Below are 17,532 nucleotides of genomic sequence, written 5' to 3' on the forward strand. Positions count from 1 at the left end.
GATTTACCTAACGATTTTTATTGGCGATTGAATATTCCCACAATATGATATGAAATTGTTCACCGATATTTTTACATTCATATCTACAGGGTGTTTAAACAAATAAAAAAAAACCAAGAACCATTTTTCGTGAGAATTTGAAAAATGAACAAGACTTATATCGCGACGTTTAGCATCTTTTATTTTGTTATGAATATAATATATCTTTGATGAATTCGTATGTTTAGTTTTTCTTTTAAGATTATAATATTAATATATTCATACTATACCACATCGAATTAATGTCAATTTTTTTTTTCTCAATATTAATATCGGTCGTCTGAAAATGTCGATATACTTAATGTTACACGTTATTACGATACGTATATTCGTCAGTGTATACCCATAGACCGTTTCAATAATATACCATAAACTAAAATACGACGATAATACTTTATTTACAATTATAATTAGGTACCTACATATTATATTATACACATGATAGGTGATTACTAATTACAGTTATGGTTATCCCAATATTATATAATTTATAACGTTCAAACCTTGTCATTATTACTTGCAGTTAATACCGTGCACCCTGTATATGTGAAATAAACAGTTTAAAATGTCCATAAGCGTAAAAAAAAAATTTAAAAATAATTAAAACCGTTATTACGATTTATCATTAGGTAAATTATTTCATCGATAGTTTATTCATTACAGTGTTTAGAATAGATAATATAATAATGTAGTGTATTAGTATGTGTATTGATAGTCATGCTTACTATTAAGTTTGTGTTTAAATTTATTATGTATACCTACCTACCTATATATCATATTATTACCTACTTATTATTTCACTATAATATAGTACTTATTATATTATACTATGTTTGTTTAATTTGATGTTTGTCTGTTCAATTGTTTATTTTTGTTTCGCCTGATAATAAATGTGAACGGAAAAAAATGTGTTTTTGTGTAAACTTATCGTTATACACCTTGCCTTCAATTCTACCAACAACAATTTGTTTTTCCTCATAATACCCGCTTGAGCCAATAACCTATCTCAATCATGTCGTTATAAAATTGAAATATTAATGTTTAATTTAACCGTGCAGTAGGTGCGCCCAATTTTTTACATAAACATGTGGGTTGCACAGTGCACACACATAGGCGTAACTAGGATTTAATAGTTACAGGGGCTTGAGTCCTAAAAAATTAATGTTCAAAATAACTTTGCCCCCCCCCCCACCACAGTAAGCGTAACTGCCCTCTAAAATCAAAATTAAAAATAAACAATAAAATGAAATTATAAAATAAGTAAAAAATATATTATGGGGGGCTAAATACACACATAGAGGGGCTAAGCCCCCTCCCCTAGTTAGCCAATACTTACGGCTTTAGTATGAGCAGCATAACACAATTGCCACACAAAGAAAGTGTCTATATTAACAAGGCGGCAACAGACAATATAAAGTGGTTAGGTCATGAACGTGTACCGATAGAGCGCACCGAAGTGATATAATAAATATATAATAATATATTAACATCAGCAGTGAATGTTGGACTCCCATCGACCAGGGTCGTATGCATGTAATAGTAGCTTCTCGATGTAACCTTCGTTCGTCAGTTTTCACGTCGTCGGCGGCGGCGGCGAACGTCAACGGCGACGCGTCACTGGACATCACGATCGCAGCATAAGTCCCTGTTACAAATGTTCTGATGTTACTGATGATGTTAGATCGTTTTTATTTTATACCGTTCTCCAATTATCCTTCCATTCCACGCTACTCGCATTTTCTGGCTGTAACAAAACATGGCAAAAACTGTTTTTCGCGGGATAGCAACCAAACAGGCTATAATCCAAGCCAAACAACCAAATTTTCATACTATTTGTAGCAGAATATTTACTGTGTATCATTATTTTTATTTTTTTCATATCACAAACACAAAAAAAATTATTCGAGTTTTATATAATAATGAATTTTTAAGCAATAACAACTTTTCTTGTATTTGTGATGTTGAAAAACTATGTTAACAAGTGAACAAGTAAATGTTCACCTCCTAATAGTAGGTATGCAAATTTGGTTGCTTAGCGCTTAGACTACAGAATGAGTGGTCTTATCCCGCTCATAACAGTTTTCGCTATGTTTAGACGTTCGTAAAACGGATACAACACACATATACGGGTGAGACGTCAACTTAACCGAAGACTGAACTATCCGACTTCGAACACGTACCACACAGTCATATACTCATATCCCAATACGAAACGTAAATTTGTCGGAAATTATTATTGGGTTTTCAATATCCAAATGTCTCTACAGTCACGAGTGTTGCCATGTAGTCTTTTTTCGAAGGTTGGAATCGACTTCGCAGATTCTCTCTACATGAACAAACTCAAGTTACGAAAGACCAGAGAGTATAGAGTTTATATCTCGAAGTTTGTGTGCATGATGGTGAAGGCCGTTCATCTTGAAATAATCTCTGATTTGTCTACTCAAGCTTTCCTAGCTGCGGAAGGTGGAGGTGTCGCGTCGGGGCCTACCTTCAGACATCTACTACGGCACGAATTTTGTAGGCTCGTCAAAACAACTCAGTAAGTTATTTTCCGATTCAAAAATTCAAGACTTAAGCTCACACCTCCCGTGCAGCTGGCACTTTACTCCCCCCCCCCAATTTCAAAATCTGATTTTTGGGATCTTTAAATATATTTAAGACCATATTTTCAGTCTTGAGACTTGTTGTGCCACTTAAGGAGTGTCCTGTGGAGATACGAATCTTAGTTTTTCAAATGAAAACCCCACTTTTTTTATTTAAATTATTTAGCGGATAATTCTTTTGAGAATTTTGATGTATCGAAATCAAAATTCGAACGAGTGGTTTCCTACTTATTGGACAATTTGTTCTAAGAATAATAGTCCATAGTAGGGATATGCTTATATATTTCTACACATGGAATAAGAAAAATAACTAAATAAATCAAGAAAGATTTTACTTGCTATTTACCTAAGAGTTTGACTAAATAAATATAAAATGACGTATTATTTTATATTATGTGTATAGACTGTAGATAACAACGTATACTGTATAAGCATATCCTTCTTCTCTATTATAAACTATATTATCCTTAGCACAAAATGTGTAATAAATAGAAAATTACTCGTTCGAATTTTGATTTTAATGCATCAAAGTTTTCAAAAAAAATATCCGCTAAATAATTTACAGTAAAAAAGTGGGGTTTCCCATTTGAAAAACAAAAGTTTGTATCACCACAGGACACTCCTAAGTAGTACAAAAGATGTCAAGAATATGAAAATATGGTCTTCGAGTATATTTAAAGATTCTAAAAATCAGATTTTGAAAAACTTCATAATTAAAGAAAAAAGGGGGGTGGCATACTTGTTAGATCACCCTGTATACCACAAACTACGGTCGTAATGACCTCATCCATTTTAAGATTATGGCTCTAATGAACAAGCTACCTTTTTGTCATAACTATGTATTTTCTATCTGTTTACCGTCACATATCTTTATTTTTTATCCATGTATAATGTTGTAATGAATTGGGCTCTGCAAGTTATGTAATAAATAAATAAATAAGTATACACCATTATTTGTTTGTCGTTTTTGCTTAACATTTAGTATATTAAAAAATATAAAATGAAAATTTTATCAATAAATAGTAAAATAGTAAATTATAGAGTTAGAGGTAGATTTTTAAAACTTATTATTCTTACAAAATCAAAATCACATATTTCTATGGTTTTTTAATTTGGGTAGCATTAAAAAAAAATTTTTTTTTCATATTTACTATAATTTGTTTGTTATTTTTGCTTAACATTTAATACATTTCCATCATTTACTCTTTATAAAACAAAGAACCAGACAACACTAACTAATAAGTTAACAGCATAATATACAACTGCGTCCCACCCCATCATGCAATCATACATTCATACAGTTTATCTGTTTTTTTTAATGTGTAATGAACAGAAAATTACCACTTCAAATATTGGTGTATGTGGGAATCGTGAATACGATAATTATACTTACAGTCAAAACTCTTTATAACGAATCTGAAGGGACCAAGGGATTTCTTTCGTTATAGAGAGTTTTCGTAATAGAGAGGGTTTAAAAAAAACAAAATTTTAATTATTTATGTATAAAGGTATGTATGTATGTAATATTATATATCAAACACATCATTATTTTTACAAATAATGAAAGAATGTAATCGTTCTTGGAAATGTCGGCATTATTGCCGATTATTTTTATAGTTTATATATGTAATAGATACGATAACACGTAAATTGTATTATGAAACATAAAATATTGTTTCGTTATTGAGAGTGACTGATACGTTATAGAGAATGAATTGTCTAATGGGTTATATAGCAAACCAACCATTAATATGTAATGTTTACGTTATATAGAGTTTTTCGTTGTAAAGAGTTTTGTTATAAAGAGTTTTCACTGTATATTAAAATATGTATCGACCCAATCTAATGCATCATCGCAATATAGGCGCAGTGAGCTTATTTTAATTTATTTACTTTTTAAATAGAACCATTTACACATGCAATTACTAATAAATAGTTATTTAAATGCTGGTTAGTACAAAAAAATGAAATAAAAATAAAGTAAAATTTACGATGAATAATGTCAAATAGATTTTGTTTAAATACAAAAAAGAATATTAAGAAAAATAATAATTACACATTTATAATTAACATCATATAACCTAAACTTTTCATTATGTTTATATAACAACAAAAATACACTGTTAAACATTAAAATAAAACCATAGTGGGTTAATACAGTAGTTTCATACAATTTGTCTTATATTGTAATTAATATTAAGTAGAATTGTTATACATAGAGTTTTGGCATCCATGAAGATATCATTCTGTTCAAAGAAATCTCAAGTTCCTCTGCAGACTTATAATATGGATGACTATTCTAAAATTATAATTTACGAATATTAATATAATTCATTTAATTTAAATTCTTAAATATAAAAGCTTAATAATAATTCTCTAACAAACTACAATAATAAAATAATAAAACATTAATTTTTTATGAACAATTTATCAGCTGTTAAAAAAGTTCTGGGAGGGGAAGGTGTGAGCACAACATTTCAATAAAATAATATGTGGCAGGTATGAAATATGAAATGTATAAAAATAGTTATTTTAAATAAATAAAAACCTATAAAATTGATTAAATAATACTAAAAATGAACTTACTGAATTAAAATTATGTATAATTATGAAAACATTTATTTAATTTTTTGTTCAACAAAAAAAGATTTATGGCTATATATTTGTAAAATACCTGTACTTTTGTTTTATAAAATATAAAATTCTGAAAAATATAATTCATGTGACTCATAACATACTGAACTGTTATTCTACAATCTTTCAGCATTTAACTGGACCAATGTAAAGTTAAAAATATATTTTTAATTGATATTTGATAGAAAAAAATTAAAATAAATGTTACATCAATTCTAAGCAAAATAGTGGAATTTTATTTTTGTTATTTTATAATAATATAAATGAACCACCTATTTGAGATAAGTCCATAAAAGGTTTTTGAAAAAACAAAAAAAAATTTTTACGTTACCAGTGGTACATGGTAATTTCTCTTTCATACTGATTATTTACAGTGGTAAAATTAAATATTATTTTCGCAAATGTTCACACATGATCATTTGATAACACAATCCACTCAATATCTCAATTTGTGATATTTTGAGACTTACGTCGTTTCTCAAATTTGTATATGTAATATTACAATACTATAAATTTAAATAAATGTTAAATACATAATACTAATTTTGAATTGTAATTTGACCACCTTTGATAGCCTAATGATGGTAATTGACTATAACATTAGCTAACTGTTTTTCGTACATTTTAATTTTCAATAAATTTATAAATATAAAATATTTTGTTATGTAATTGAGGATGGATACATTAATTATCATTAATTAAATAAAGTTATTTAAAATAAGACCTGAGCACAATAAAAATTATAATACTAAATAAATAAATGGTAAAATATGTATTATTTTAGTTATGTAAGCAAATGGCTAATTTTTGGTGGCAAAAATATGATATATTGGAACAAGTTGATCTATATGTTTTTGTTGTGTCATGAATTTATAGGGTTTGCTATAATAAACAACATTTAAAATTACATATATATATCAATAATATGTACCTCATAGTACAATTTTCCATCCCGAAACACTTTTCTTAAATCCTTAATAACATCAACAACTGCTGTGTAATATGATGGATTAGATTCTAACCGCTCTTTTATATTATTCAATGATATAGGATCTTTAACTTTTTCATAAAACTGTGGATACTAAAACACACATTTAATATTATTGTTATAAAATTGTATTATTCACAATCATTTTTATATCTGTATATCTTACTCTCTCTCTATTCAAACAATCTCTGTAATGCTCACTATCCTCGTTCTGACAGTACAGCTCCATCAGTATCCGTTCAAGAAGTTTCTTTTCAGAACTATTTATGGAATCATTACGGGTTGTGATATGGTATAGTGCTGAAATTTCCTGACATAACGTGCACTTCCACCTTAATATTGATGGACTATAAAATATAATATAAGTAAATTAGTTATAAAAAATGTATATATAGAAAGAAAAAATTACTCTTTAGGTCTAAGCTCATTAGGTAGTGGAGGCATATGACAATCATTATGATAAAACCGATTACAGCAAATGCAACTTATTAATTCTTCAGTCCATTGATTACAACAAGCACAACTTACAAGCGGTTCAAAGTCTGAACTGTCAGAATCTATAGCACATAATTTAAAAAAACGTTATTCATTATAAATAAAAGCCTGTAATCAGTATTTAAATTTTAAATAGTAAGTACCAATATTACCTTCATCTATCATTTCATTATTTTCTTTTTCTACCTTGATTACACTAGGTAGTAGAAACACTGGTTCATCAGGTCTTAAATAGGAAGATTCCTAAAAATAATTTAATAAAATATTAGAACAATGTCGTCAATAAAATATACTAAGTATTATTCTAAAAAAAAATTTTGAATTATAAGAATCAGTACAAGCTCAAAATTATAATAATATAGAGATAACTATCAGATAAATAATAAGTACTAGAATGTGGAATAATCAAAAAAAAAAAAAACTTATTGTAGTAATATTTTTAATTCTTACATTATTTTCAAGTGCTCGTAGAGCAATATTTGGGTCAACTGTGACTTTAAAATCTGATAGATCAACAATTGTTGATAAACTAATATTTCCCAATCCTCGAATTGCTAAAAATTATATATTTATTATTATAGTTGATGTACTTGATTATGCTTGCTACTAACTTACATTCTACACATTTTTTTGCAGATTGTTCATCATCATATACCAATTCAGCTTTAGAAATTTCTGTAACTTCAGGCATGTCTTTGGTATGGCTCCTAGCAATGTTCATTTGATTCTTGATAATTCTAAAATAGATAAAATTGTATATATTTACGTCTTAATTATATATTTAACTTCAACTGAACATACTTAGAAAGTTGTATGGATTGAAATGTTTTATTATTATTTATAACAGAACTTGTTACATCATGATAATATGTATTTTCTTTTATTAAACCATTAAGAACCTCTTTATTCTCATTAATTCTATTAACAGCATCTGTGAAATTTGTTTCAAGTATTTTTTTTATCTCAAGTGAGCGTTTATTAACTTCTTCGAGTAACCTACAATGAGACAATTAACAAAATAGTTTTGATTTATTTCATTGCATAGTTTATAACTTACATATTGATAGTTTTATCAACTTTCTCATTAATTGTTCTCTTCTCAGATTTTAATTTCTCAATATTTTCATTTGACATTAGAATCAAAGAATCCAAACGATGGTTATCTTTTCTGCAAAAAAAAATTGTAAGTTTTTATACCTAAAAAAAACTATTAGCCTATTGTTATTATTAATATATTTATTGAAATAATTGATTTCCAAATTTCAATTATTTTTTAAATATTTCCAAACGATACATTTAGTTTCATTGGACACAATTTTGACATTAAAAAAAAATTATATGGACTTGAATTTAAATTTTCAATTCATACGATCAAGGTTATCAAACACAACAACTAGCAAATTGGTAATCACTAGAAATAATAATAATTTAAAATTAGTATAATTCTTACCAAAATGAACATAGAAACTTGTTTTTACTGTTGAATTCAATTTTTTTTTTTTTGGTATATTTTGATATAATTACCAAGCTAAACGAGCATATTTGATGTTATAAATAAAAGAACTTAATAGTAAAGGATTATTTTAAGTACATAATATTAAACATTTTTTATAATATGTAATTCTTTTCACTATACCTTATATCACAGAGTAATGATTGAAATTCTCTCTTGGTTTCAACGCCCATTATGGAAAGAAGTTTAAAATTATGTGGCTGGTGAAAGTTTAAATGACAAAGAGGACAAATCATTATTGAACAGCTTGTACAAAATACTTCTACACATTTCTAAAACAAAATAATCATGCTACTATATATCTATATCATATAAAAATATCTACCTTTACAGAAACTAAGTAAAATAGTACAATTCATAAAATATTAGATAAATACAAGGTTATTCAAAATGATTCATCCCATTTAAAATGACTATATGGTTACTAATAGACTTTATCTTATCAAATTATATACCAATTAATATAGGATATTCTCAAGTTTTAAAATGCCATTAATTCATTATTTTAAAATAATCGAGTACGGCGATAAGTTAATTTCCCCAAATTTATTGACCGGACACCACAAAGCATTTTGTGTGTAGTGTTTTTCGAAGCGTGAATCGACAATAACTGTGAAACGCGATTTTCGCCGTCATTACGGGATTGATGCACAAACTACTCGGAGTAAACGTCGATGGTACTACAAGCAGTTTGAAGAAACATTGTGTTTGTGCAAAGGAAAAAACACAGGCCAACCTAGTGTATCCGATGATTAAGTGGAACGACTAGATGTTATTCGTATAACCAAAGGAATTCACATAGAACATTGATAGGTATAGTTAATTAAACTTGATATATTTTTATTTTATATAATGTATACCATATTGTTCTAGAGTCTAGACCTAAAAAATACAACTACATGAGCATCTGAAATCGAATAAATCATTTTGAATAACCCTGTATAAATGTCCTTCTTTTTTAAATTTTGATTTAATTAATTTAAATTAAATTAATTTTATTTTATTGTTTTTGTTGATTAATAATTCAATGCTTTTTAATTTGTTTTCAAACTTATACTTACTTCCTTACATTCTGGGCAAAAAAGAAATTCTTTTTTTAATGGATAAGTCATCATTAAGATAGGGTTATGATCTTCATTCTTAATTGGATGTGTCTATTGATAAAAAAATATATATTTTGAACTAAAGAAATATATATACGTGCAGAAAAAATTTAAAGTTACCTTTGAACATGGTTTACAATACACACTTTTGCAATACATGCAGATTTTTCTTGCTAAGACTTTACAATTTTGTTCACAGCATAGCTTAACTCGTGTTTTATTTGGTGGCATAATTGAGTAATCAATGAGTTCACCCGTAGTCACCATTTTACATTTACACTGTACACCTAGATTTCCATAACATTTTAAGATTAAATTAATTTTCAAAATTGTCTAATATCTAATAAACAAAAAACAAATAAACAAAATATAAGTTAATTTTACCTAAATTAGTACTTTTTCTCATTGTGCAATCTTTACAAATAATATGAAGACAATTTAGGACATTCGAATCTTCTTCTATTTTTCCACTACAAAATATACATTTTCCTGTTGACCAAAGGTCAACTTTCTCAATGTTAGCATCATTTGAATTCATTATTCCAAAACTGAAACAAATAACAATTACTCATAAGTTACTTTTTCATTATTTAATTTTTATTTACAGAACTCAGGTAATCTGAGTAAAAAATTATACAAAAATGTCACCCCTACTTCAATATTTAATTGTACTTATTAAAAGTTTAAGGCTATTAATTACTTTTTAAGGGTGATATTTATACAGTTAATATCTTAGAATATGAAATATTATAATTTATAATTTCTATAGTATAGAATATTTATCTTTATAATTTAATGGATACATTATGAACTTATGTACCACCAATACACCTAAACGAAAGAAAGATAATGACGACAATACACATTATACGAATTCCCAACTTATTATATACCATATAAGCCATTAATATTACATACCTAATACTTAGGTATTATTAGTAATAACCTCATCTAACCTGATATATTATAAGCAAAATGTTTTTTTTTTTAAGTCGGTAAAACTTTAATTTTTACTTTTATTCAATTTTCACAATGGAGAAAAATGTTTTGGGTCTCGAGAGTGTCCGCCATTTAGAGGTTTTACTGCAAAAATAAAAAAAAATAATAATATGTCAGCATGAAATCGCAGGAAAGTGTAGCAAGCAGAATAATTAAGCAATCAGAATAGTCCTCCCAATGTATCAAAGATACAAATAGGCAGGCATTCCACATTTGTGCTTAAACATCCAGTAAATGTCATCGAACAGCAATTATTTCAAGGACAAGGTCAATCTGCTCACGATACCAGGATATCATAAGAATAAATGTATAAAATGTTACTAGTTTTTAGTATGAGACCATGCAAGTATACTAGTAATTATTATGGGGAAGAATAATATTGTTTCGTATATACATTTGCGGTGACAAAACGGTTTTTATTATTGTTTTTACCATAATAATATTGAATTGTTTTTACCTCTTAAATCGGTTGCGCGTAATCAACGAGAATTCGGATTTCGGAGTAAACTAGTGAAGTTAGGACTATGAAAATAAAACGAATACCAATAATTATTCTCCAAACTAAGTGTTCAGTACTATAATGTTGTGTACTGAATATCGATATTGTATACTATAGTCGGGTGAAAGAAAAGAAAAGGGGGGTCGTTCGCCGACAAACATAAATTTGATAACATAATGTAACCTCAAATATTCTCCAATACTAACATAATGTATATTAAATCGATATATGAGGAAAAAATAAAAATGTTATACCAAACAAATTACCGTACAGCAGTCTGCAAGCTGCTGTAGAATCATTATTGCACAAAATCTATTAGAACAGTAAAAAAAAAGAAATGGAACAATTGTATCCTTAAAGAAATGCTATAATATAAATGTCTGTAAGATTTATTATTTACCATATTTGTTTCTAATTTATTTGACACGTATTACGTCAATAGTGTAGCTATCATAAGACTATTATAATAAACTAAATTAATCACTGTAACTTAATTAAATTTTAAAATACATTGTTAATTAAAATATATTTTAAAACAAAGAATAATAAGTGTAAAACAATTACTGTCTTATTTGATTTGATTTTGATGATGATGACAAAGCGTTCTATGAATATTTAAATTATCAGTGTAGACCATATTATACTGTACGTATAAGGGTGGATCGGTTAAAGTAATACTTGGGGTGAACATAACTTTTAAAGCAATAATTATTAGCTTAATAGTTACAGATTCTGGTTATTAGTAGAGCAATGTAAGCAGCAATTCCATGTTACTACCTATACTAATATAATTTATAAGTCTGAGACCGTGGTCTATCTATACTCTATAAAGGACTAACTTTTATAGAAAAGAAGTTTTGACATTTTGTTTTTACAGTTGATTACTCTGACTGCCGGTTGTTATCAGTTGTCGGAAAACAGCCATCGTCCAAATGAAAAGTGGCCACTGATGTCCTAGAGGTGAATTTTCGTCATTGTACCGTACAATTATGGGAAAAAATTTTTATTTATTAATCATAATGCATGATACATTATGTTGTTATCAACCGCGTTTTGCTTGATTCACGTTGAGAACCCCTGTTAATCGAAAAACAAAAAGGTTTCTATCATATTGCCACTTTTCATTCACCCAACTAAAATATAATACGTTGGTCCGGCGTACGTTTATTTTTCTTTGTTGTTTGTACCTAAGTCATACCATGATATAAACACCAAGGTATGGTCTAAACATTTTGACGGACAGATCCTTCGGTGTGCCCGTGACGTAGCTTAGTCTAGTGTATAGTAATAATAATTAAACGACAGTATGCTATAAAACGGGTAAGCAAGTGACGTAATGCACGGACCAAATCAGAAATTTTATGATTACACCATGTTTAGTGTGTGTGTGTGTGTAAAGAAAAGAGACGAAACTATAATTATTATAGCAAAGTGGAACATGGGATAAATTGTTCTTCCTTAAGCAGTGATTACCAACATCAAGCCCAGCCATGGAGAATGAATCCGGAGAGTCAATATTGCTGTTTAATAAATCATATAGAAACGTGAGATCAGCAACTTTCCTCCTCAGCCCACACAATAAAATGCCATGTAGAGAAGCTTGTAAGTTGTAAAATTCTCTAGGGAAAGAACAATTTAATTTAAAAGATATCATTTTAAGAAATGTATATGAATGTTTTCTATATTTATAATATGAGTGGTTTAACTTGGTGACCAGACCACTGACCCAAACTCGAGGATAGATCTAACCAGAGAAAATTATAATATAAATCATGATATATATTGTCAACATGAAATGTTGTAAAGCTTACAAGATGCTTGGGTTCATAAAAAGATTAGCTCATGATTTAAGCCAGAACTATCTTTAAAAATTATTTTTTGTTCACTTGTCCGTCCTATTTTAGAATGTAGTGCTGTTCTTTGGAACCCACATACTGCAAGTCACACTTGTAAACTTGAAATGGTACAAAGAAAATGTCTAGTTTTGCTGGATTTATACTACATAATATATATACACCATCTGCCCCAAGATTACACCTCTATTTCCGAATGCTTTAGTATGGATATTGGATAACCATTGTAGTCGAAGACCAACTCTTGGATTTAAATTTCTTAATGGACAGCTTTCTGGAAAAAAAAATTCTTCTCACCTGTTAAATTGTATTAACTTTAGGGTACCACAACGTACTTCTAGAAATCATACACCTTTCTACATCCCTCCTTGCACCTCTAATTACTTAGCGAATGAACCTATCATATAATTAATGACTCTTGCCAATGTGGACACTTCCTGCATCTATTAATGATTATATTTTATCTCTATTACGTACATATTTTAATTTCTACATATTTTGTTAGTAATAAGTCTTGTAATTTGTAACTATAATTTAATTGTAAGACTGTATATATCTAATATTTTATTTTCCAAAGGGCTAATCCCGTAAATATATAAAAATAAAAATAAATAAAATAATAATTTGACAGTAATACCTTAGTTATTAAGGGTTTAATATTTTTTAAATTAATTGTATTTCTGTTTATAAGTCCTAAAATTTTAAAGATTTTACTAACAATCAAATTATTACTAAATTATTTTTTTGATTTACTCTTTAATTTTTTATTATGCATACATTTTTTGAAATTCATAAAACAAGTATTTTAATCACAAATTATAAATAAAAATAAATAAATCAAATGAATTTAACTGACTTTCGATGAAGTCTAGATTTTTCTCTCCTAGCTTTATCAATAACATTAGTTCGAGAGCAAATAAAATACATCCTTGTAACAACTACAGCTGTTTTTTCACCAAAAAAAATTACATTATTATATAAAATATTATGCATTAATGGTCTGTATATGAATTATTGTTGAATTAGGAGTTGTCTTGTTTTTAAAATGTTTACTTTGTTTATTTCAAACATGTTACTATATTTTATTGATTACATTTTAATATTACACATTACTCTAAATCTCAATAGACAATAGTTTAGTAATAAATAAACATTATTAAGTCGATATCATACTATATTTATCTATAAAGGTTTACTTGTATAGATCAGTTTATTTACTTAATTGCTAAAGAAAAAAATTATAAGAACTTTTTCTTTTAATTCTAAAAAATATTAAATTCCCTGTATTTAATAAAAATGAATGAAAAAAAGATAATATAGATAATAACATATCTTTACATATATAATTCTACTGTACGTGTGTATGTCACTGAACTCCTAAACGGCTGGATCAATTTGAAAGCATTTTTTGTAAGCGTTTGGGTAACACCAATGGATGGTTTACATTGACACGTAGACCCGATAGGTCTGACCCGGGGAGTAGATCAAACATGGATTTTAAGATTTACGAGGGAAATATTTGATTATATACGGTTACCATTGATTATAGGAGAAATATAAATATATAATATTATATTATAAAATTCAAAAGTATTTTCTAAAAACAAATATATCTCTTTGTCTAGAAGTCATACATTTTTGGAAACATAACTATTCGAAAAAGGACTAAATCATAAAAAACTGGTGTCTTTTTTTGAATATTCATGCTGGCAAGTAAAAAAAATAGTTAAATAATCGAATGGTTAATACTCATTCCAAATAAAAAAATTCTAATATAAACTGCTTTATCCCACATTCTCACAAATAAAACATAATATAATCAACTACCAAGAAGATATGGCCGGAGAGCCTAGAATATCTGTAATCAAAATAAATGATAATCTAACCTATTAGTGAAAAAGTTTATTTTGAAGTATAAAAGTTTGAAATTCTGAAATTATTTTATCATTTGAATATCACAAATTATTTATTTATTTCCATTAGATTGTTTTATTTATTTTATTTTAATAAATATGTCTGTATACATTTAAGTCTAAATTTCAATTTCAGTTCAAAAAAATGAACTAAACATACCCTGTGGTTAAAATTTAAAATTGTTAATTTTTGTTAATTGAGCTGTACCTATAATAATGTGAAATTTGAAAAAAAAATGTATCAAATTAATATTTCTTGATTTAATAATTTAGGAATTTAATTCTAGCAGGCTTTTGATCGGGTCTGGCATGAAAGGCTACTCTTCAAACTAAAAAAGTTTCTCCCAGCACCATATTTCTTACTAGTTAAATCATACCTATCTGACTATTCCTTTAAGGTCCATATTAAAAATAGTTTTTCATCCAACTATTATATTTTACCAGGTGTCCCACAAGGTAAAGGTAGTGACATCACCCCCTTTCTTTATTCTGTGTTCACCCACGACATCCCAAAAATTTCACTTTCCTTAGAACATATGCCGATGATACTTTAATTTCAGCTCCACATCAGGACTCCTCAATTACTTGTCGGATGATCCAAAGTCACCTAAATATGATTAACATATGGACAAAACGGTGGAAAATAAAAATCAGTGAAAACAAGTCAACTCATGTAACTTTTACATTGCGCAATTCTGATTGCCCACCTGTCACGTTTAATAACTAAGTAATTCCTTTATCAGACGAAGTAAAGTACCTAGGGTTAATATTTGACAAACGCCTTAACTGGAACTCGCATCTAAAACAAAAACGTAAATCTGTGAACTCGAGACTACATCTCCTGAGATCCCTCTTAAAATTGAAACTTTCTCTAGCCAACAAACTTACGATATTCAAATCGATAATTCGCCGGCTTGGCTTTACGGCATCCAACTATGAAGATCAGCTAAGCCATCAAACACTAAAACCTTGCGAGCTCTCCAATCCATATATCTACGCTTAATAACCTCTGCCCCTTGGTATGTAACCAACAAAAACCTCCACAAAGACCATAATATTCTAACCCTTTACCTAAATCCCATTACATAAAATTCCACTCAAAACTTCGAGCTCATTCAAATCCACTAATTAAAAATCTAACCACTACTTCACTTATTCCTAGAAGGTTAAAAAAAAATGGCCAAGAGACCTGCTCAAAGCTTAAAAAAAAAACAAAATTAAATTAAATTTCTGGTCAGATGGCACATCCTACTACATTATTGTGTCAAATTATGTATGTCAACAAACTTACTCATTATACCTTTGTATCATATAAATAAAAAAAATATATATTATAATAAAAAAAAGGATTTAATTTTGTAACTTCTAAATTTAGAGTTAATTGGCCTGTTTCAAAATGTAAAGGTAAGATTATAATCTAGAACATCTCGAGGCTTTTATTGATATTTTTATTAAGAAACCAGTAACGACCATGTTTTACACTTTAATATGATAATAATTTACTTAAAAATAATAATTTTTAAAATAACAAGGGTAAAAAGATTCAATTATATAAAGTATTTCAAAACTTTAAGTAGTTTAAGTCGTTTATACTGTTTAAAGTAACATTAGAGAAATGTGTAGATTCCAAGTTAATTTTTTATCTAGGATAAATCATGGATATTTTACAGTTGGGATCCAAGAAATATTGTCATCGCTATATTCTAGAGTGGGTGAAGTTTTAGGTTGACAAAGTGTGATATACTGCTAATATCTGACACACTGCTTATCGACAACAACAAAATAATAAACTGCAAGTAAGAACTTACTCGTATCACCCGGGTCCAATTCCTATGTAGTTAACCAGAAGTACAAAATTCTACAACGAAGAATCAGCATTTGCCTTTACAACACACAAAATACAATGAACCAATGAACATAATAATAGAAGGTAGGTACATAAGAAAATGATAACTATTTCAACTTACAATAATATTCAGTGTGTTGTTTAAAATGTATGGATTCGGGATTTCCTCAATATTGAATTATATTCCCATGGAACGAATAATAAATTTATTTCATAATTATTTCACCAGATAAATCACTATGAATTGCCATAGGGTAAATTACATAGCAAAAAACCATTGCAAATCGTATTCCATATCACATAAGTCGGTACTAAATACAAATCAAATTACAGATAACACGGTGACGGCCTGCAATCACTTTTCTTATCTTGTTATATTTTAACACAATTCTGATACACTGATGCAGTGAATAGTGAATAGTGATATCGTTAAGCGTTGATCGTGGAGGTCATAGAAAAATAATAAAATTACCTCCACCGTTATTACGTAATAGTGTAATACGTACCTACATATTGTGAATTGTGATGACCATAGACCATATTTTCAATTTTCAATTGTCATTTGCCAATAGTGTATACAGAAAAATTATATTATACTCTGTTTAGTACTTGAGTATTTTGTAATATCATTTCCCTACTGTAAATTTTATCATTTACAGTAAGTATTTGGTAATAGTATATTGTGTCTGAGATATATTATTTACATGTGTTCTCACTACTCGCTGCGGTTTAAAAAAATCATGAATTTACTTCAATAGTTAAATAAGTAAATACGAACTTACTAGTACTCCAAAATTACATCCTACAAGCTTTCAGAACAGGACTCCAAGTCGACGTTATTTATACTGATTTCTCCAAGGCGTTTGATAAAGTAGATCATTGCGCTCTTAGCTCAAAATTATTTAATCTAGGTATACGTCCTTTCCACTCTTGGTCAGTTTCATTCATAACTGGAAGGCTGCAATATGTAAAATGCATGAGTTTTAATTCTTCATTATTTAAAATTAACACTGGTGTTTCTCAGCGATCATATTTAGCTCTACTTCT

At 28.0% G+C, this 17,532-nt stretch overlaps 1 protein-coding gene across 5 annotated transcripts; it reads right to left on the bottom strand.

Moving 5' to 3' along the window:
* Window positions 1–4,708: 4,708 nt before the first annotated feature.
* On the bottom strand, window positions 4,709–16,809 carry LOC111037466 (E3 ubiquitin-protein ligase TRIM33-like). Of its 5 annotated transcripts, XM_022320061.1 has the most exons (16): window positions 16,607–16,809; window positions 16,448–16,521; window positions 10,390–10,458; window positions 9,760–9,923; window positions 9,496–9,662; window positions 9,334–9,426; window positions 8,396–8,544; window positions 7,817–7,927; window positions 7,561–7,755; window positions 7,375–7,496; window positions 7,210–7,313; window positions 6,912–7,002; window positions 6,674–6,821; window positions 6,431–6,611; window positions 6,208–6,357; window positions 4,709–4,941 (listed from the first exon to the last, which is right to left on the bottom strand). In XM_022320061.1, exons 4-16 carry the CDS (start codon window positions 9,911–9,913, stop codon window positions 4,852–4,854), a joined length of 1,755 nt encoding a protein of 584 aa, XP_022175753.1. In that variant the 5' UTR covers window positions 9,914–9,923; window positions 10,390–10,458; window positions 16,448–16,521; window positions 16,607–16,809; the 3' UTR covers window positions 4,709–4,851. The 5 variants fall into 5 exon arrangements, with proteins under 5 accessions (XP_022175753.1, XP_022175755.1, XP_022175754.1 ...); XM_022320063.1 differs by lacking the exons at window positions 16,448–16,521; window positions 16,607–16,809 and adding an exon at window positions 10,832–11,104; XM_022320060.1 differs by lacking the exon at window positions 10,390–10,458 and having other exon boundaries at window positions 4,710–4,941.
* Window positions 16,810–17,532: the final 723 nt, after the last annotated feature.

This window comes from Myzus persicae, unplaced genomic scaffold (assembly GCF_001856785.1).
Source record: "Myzus persicae strain clone G006 unplaced genomic scaffold, MPER_G0061.0, whole genome shotgun sequence".
NCBI lineage: Eukaryota > Metazoa > Arthropoda > Insecta > Hemiptera > Aphididae > Myzus > Myzus persicae.

Excerpts from the sequence above, each read along its gene's own strand:
- LOC111037466 (XM_022320062.1), bottom strand. The coding sequence starts at position 9,913 with ATGAATTCAAATGATGCTAACATTGAGAAAGTTGACCTTTGGTCAACA. Across the intron at positions 8,545-9,333 it reads TTTGCCCAGAATGTAAGGAA|AAATGTGTAGAAGTATTTTG; the intron begins GTAAGTATAAGT and ends ATTTTGTTTTAG. Across the intron at positions 7,928-8,395 it reads TCATTACTCTGTGATATAAG|AAAAGATAACCATCGTTTGG; the intron begins GTATAGTGAAAA and ends TTTTTTTTGCAG.